This window comes from Scaptodrosophila lebanonensis, unplaced genomic scaffold (assembly GCF_003285725.1).
Source record: "Scaptodrosophila lebanonensis strain 11010-0011.00,11010-0021.00 unplaced genomic scaffold, SlebRS2 tig00000001-arrow-pilon, whole genome shotgun sequence".
Lineage (NCBI taxonomy): Eukaryota > Metazoa > Arthropoda > Insecta > Diptera > Drosophilidae > Scaptodrosophila > Scaptodrosophila lebanonensis.
The window spans coordinates 22,893,734-22,896,289 of NW_022060529.1; the positions used below are offsets into that span (position 1 = coordinate 22,893,734).

At 36.5% G+C, this 2,556-nt stretch overlaps 1 protein-coding gene across 1 annotated transcript; it reads left to right on the forward strand.

The window, feature by feature from the left end:
- The first annotated feature begins 399 nt into the window (after positions 1 to 399).
- Positions 400 to 1,378, forward strand: LOC115634278. The gene is made up of 3 exons (XM_030531911.1): positions 400 to 756; positions 815 to 1,028; positions 1,087 to 1,378. Exons 1-3 carry the CDS (start codon positions 569 to 571, stop codon positions 1,270 to 1,272), a joined length of 588 nt encoding a protein of 195 aa, XP_030387771.1. The 5' UTR covers positions 400 to 568; the 3' UTR covers positions 1,273 to 1,378.
- The last annotated feature ends 1,178 nt before the right edge of the window (positions 1,379 to 2,556 follow it).

Here is a 2,556-nt window from a genome sequence, read left to right on the forward strand (position 1 = left end):
AATGCATTAATACAAAGACATACTCGCATTAAACCTGTATATACAAGTAAGTATGGTTATTTCAAGTCGAATATAGTATGTTTGATAACTGGTGCATTTTTTGATAACTCTTTCTCTGTAATTTCCCTTTTTAGAGCAACACTCCTAGCAATAAAATACAAAAACGCAATCTTTCTAAAAGCATCGAAAATAAAGATAAAATTTCCCTTTCGTTAAATTATTCCACGACAAAACGACAGACCTACAAAAAAAACTTATCTCGATCGAGTTGTCCCATCATCATTATAATTATTGAAAAAGACAATGCTCTTTTTTTTGATGTTATAGCAAAACTTTCTAGAAGAATATCTCGATGCCTTCGATTTTAATTTCGTTCTTTAATATTAATAACTTTATTTCTAAAATATGATTGTTGCATCTAAATTCAGCTATATATTTTCTTCGTCTGCACATCAATGTATATCATTATAAATCTATGTACGTTATAAATTATACTGGTCTTATTTATTGAACCTCAACGGTTAGGAGGTCAATTAATTAACGCGATTTTGGCAAAATTGCAATTCCTATGGAAAAAGAGCTACATCATCGTCCTATTATACGGTCCAAATTCTTCCCCAAGCCTTTACCCCCCTTGCAGCCTGGACCTGTGTATGACGACATCGGATTCACGTTAAGCGAGCGATTGGCTCTGAAGCAGGCTTGGTTTCTGCTCAAGCCGTACGAGCGGCGCCACGGTACTAATGTTTTTTATACGTAAGAACGGGGGTCTGCACTTTAAAAACTGCATAATTACAAAACTATCACAATGCAGCTTTCTCGTAGAGCACTACCGTGCCATCAATAGGTTTCGGACGCCAAACATGGGCATTAATCTGCACGGCTTGCACACACACGCCGTGCTCATCATGCGCTTTTTTGGCGCCCTTATTGAGGGCCTGAACGAAGATACTGGGCTCTTTCATATGTTGATGACCGATCACAACACCTTGCACAAGCGCTGCGGTGTCGCTTCCAACGATGTTTATGTGAGTGGGCTGACAATTTCAAGTATTATTAGATTCATGTATTTTATGATTCCTGCAGCTGCTCGGTGTTGCCCTCAAGGAGCATATTCTAAAAATCTTGCGGAATGTCAGCTCGGTAACACTTGAGAGGGGCTTGCAAAAGATCATAGACAAATTTCGCGTGTACCACATGCAGCTAAAGCCCAAGGGAAAAACGCGCCTTAAATTGAGCCATGGCGTCAGTGCGATATCCCTCAAAAATTAATTATAACGTGTCAATATTAATTCATTTGGCTTAACGGTATAGTATAATTAAATCCCTTAGAAATAAGAATTCGTGAATAAATGTATGTATCAGCTATTTCACAATGCTTAGGAGCTTTTTTATTACATTTTTTCCTTTTCCGGTATTCTTTTATGGCCAAGTTACAAATTTATTTCAATTTTATTGTAAAAGCCGCGAATTTGGAGAAGGGAAGCTGAAAAAGACCGGAATATTAATTCTCCCGACATACTTGTAACTACAGTAAATAAGAGAACTAATTAATATGATTTGGAATAAATAATAATAATAACCTGGTCAATTTGGCCATATTGGTCAAGAATATACATATGTCCCTTGTATTGATTGTATTGATCGTACCACCAAAATAGTCTTTTCCCTTTGCAATTAGTTAGTATGAACGAAAACCGAACACCCCCTGACGAAACCTGTTGACGGCACAATTAAATTAGGTTTGTTTTAGTACCAATTCTGAATATTATTTCTAAAAACTAAACTTATCACAAGGGTGTGCCCAACAAAAATAGTTATAAATATTTGAATTTTAGTATTTATGGTCCCGTATTTTACTGAACTGATTAGAGTGCACTCAATACCCTGAATATCCGCCATCATTCTTGTTGATTTGATTCGATCTGCAAATGCCAGGGCTGTCAACGTACAACTGAGTTAATTGCCTGCCAAATTAACAGGGCTGCAACAAATCTCCAAAAATAAAAGTTGTATTCTAATAGGGGTAATTATTTATCGAAATTGTATTTATTTTCCATAAATATTTTCATAAATTTTTCGATTTTATGCCGCTGTGGTCCCAACAATGCGAAAAAGTGAAAGCACAAGGGTTAAGACAACATACCCCAAAACGAGAAAACCACAAATAATCAAATTTTATCTGCAGCCAAGACATAAACTGAGAAGGATGCGGCTCTAGAGCAGACTTGTCTAGCTGTACACATACATACGAGTACGTATGTATGTATTTACATTGTACATGCAGACGAAGTTGTACCCACTGACTTTTACAATAATTCTCGCTTCATTAAATTCAATACCAAAAGTGTGCAGCAACTTGACCGTAAACTCAGTGCCTTGCCCCTTCATAGATTCTGACTGCAAAGTAATATTTATGAGCTACTTAAATGTTTTGTCATCGGGCTGCAACAAAAACTTGTGTAGCAGCAGCATCTAAACGATGTTGTACAAGTAAGAGAAAAGGAGTTGCCCCATTCACTACTGCAGTACAATAGCAGTAATAACAACTTTGAG

Bases quoted from the DNA above. Each gene is read 5' to 3' on its own strand.
- LOC115634278 (XM_030531911.1), top strand. From the start codon at position 569: ATGGAAAAAGAGCTACATCATCGTCCTATTATACGGTCCAAATTCTTC. The intron at 757-814 runs GTAAGAACGGGG...ATCACAATGCAG, and splicing joins GGTACTAATGTTTTTTATAC to CTTTCTCGTAGAGCACTACC. The intron at 1,029-1,086 runs GTGAGTGGGCTG...TGATTCCTGCAG, and splicing joins TCGCTTCCAACGATGTTTAT to CTGCTCGGTGTTGCCCTCAA.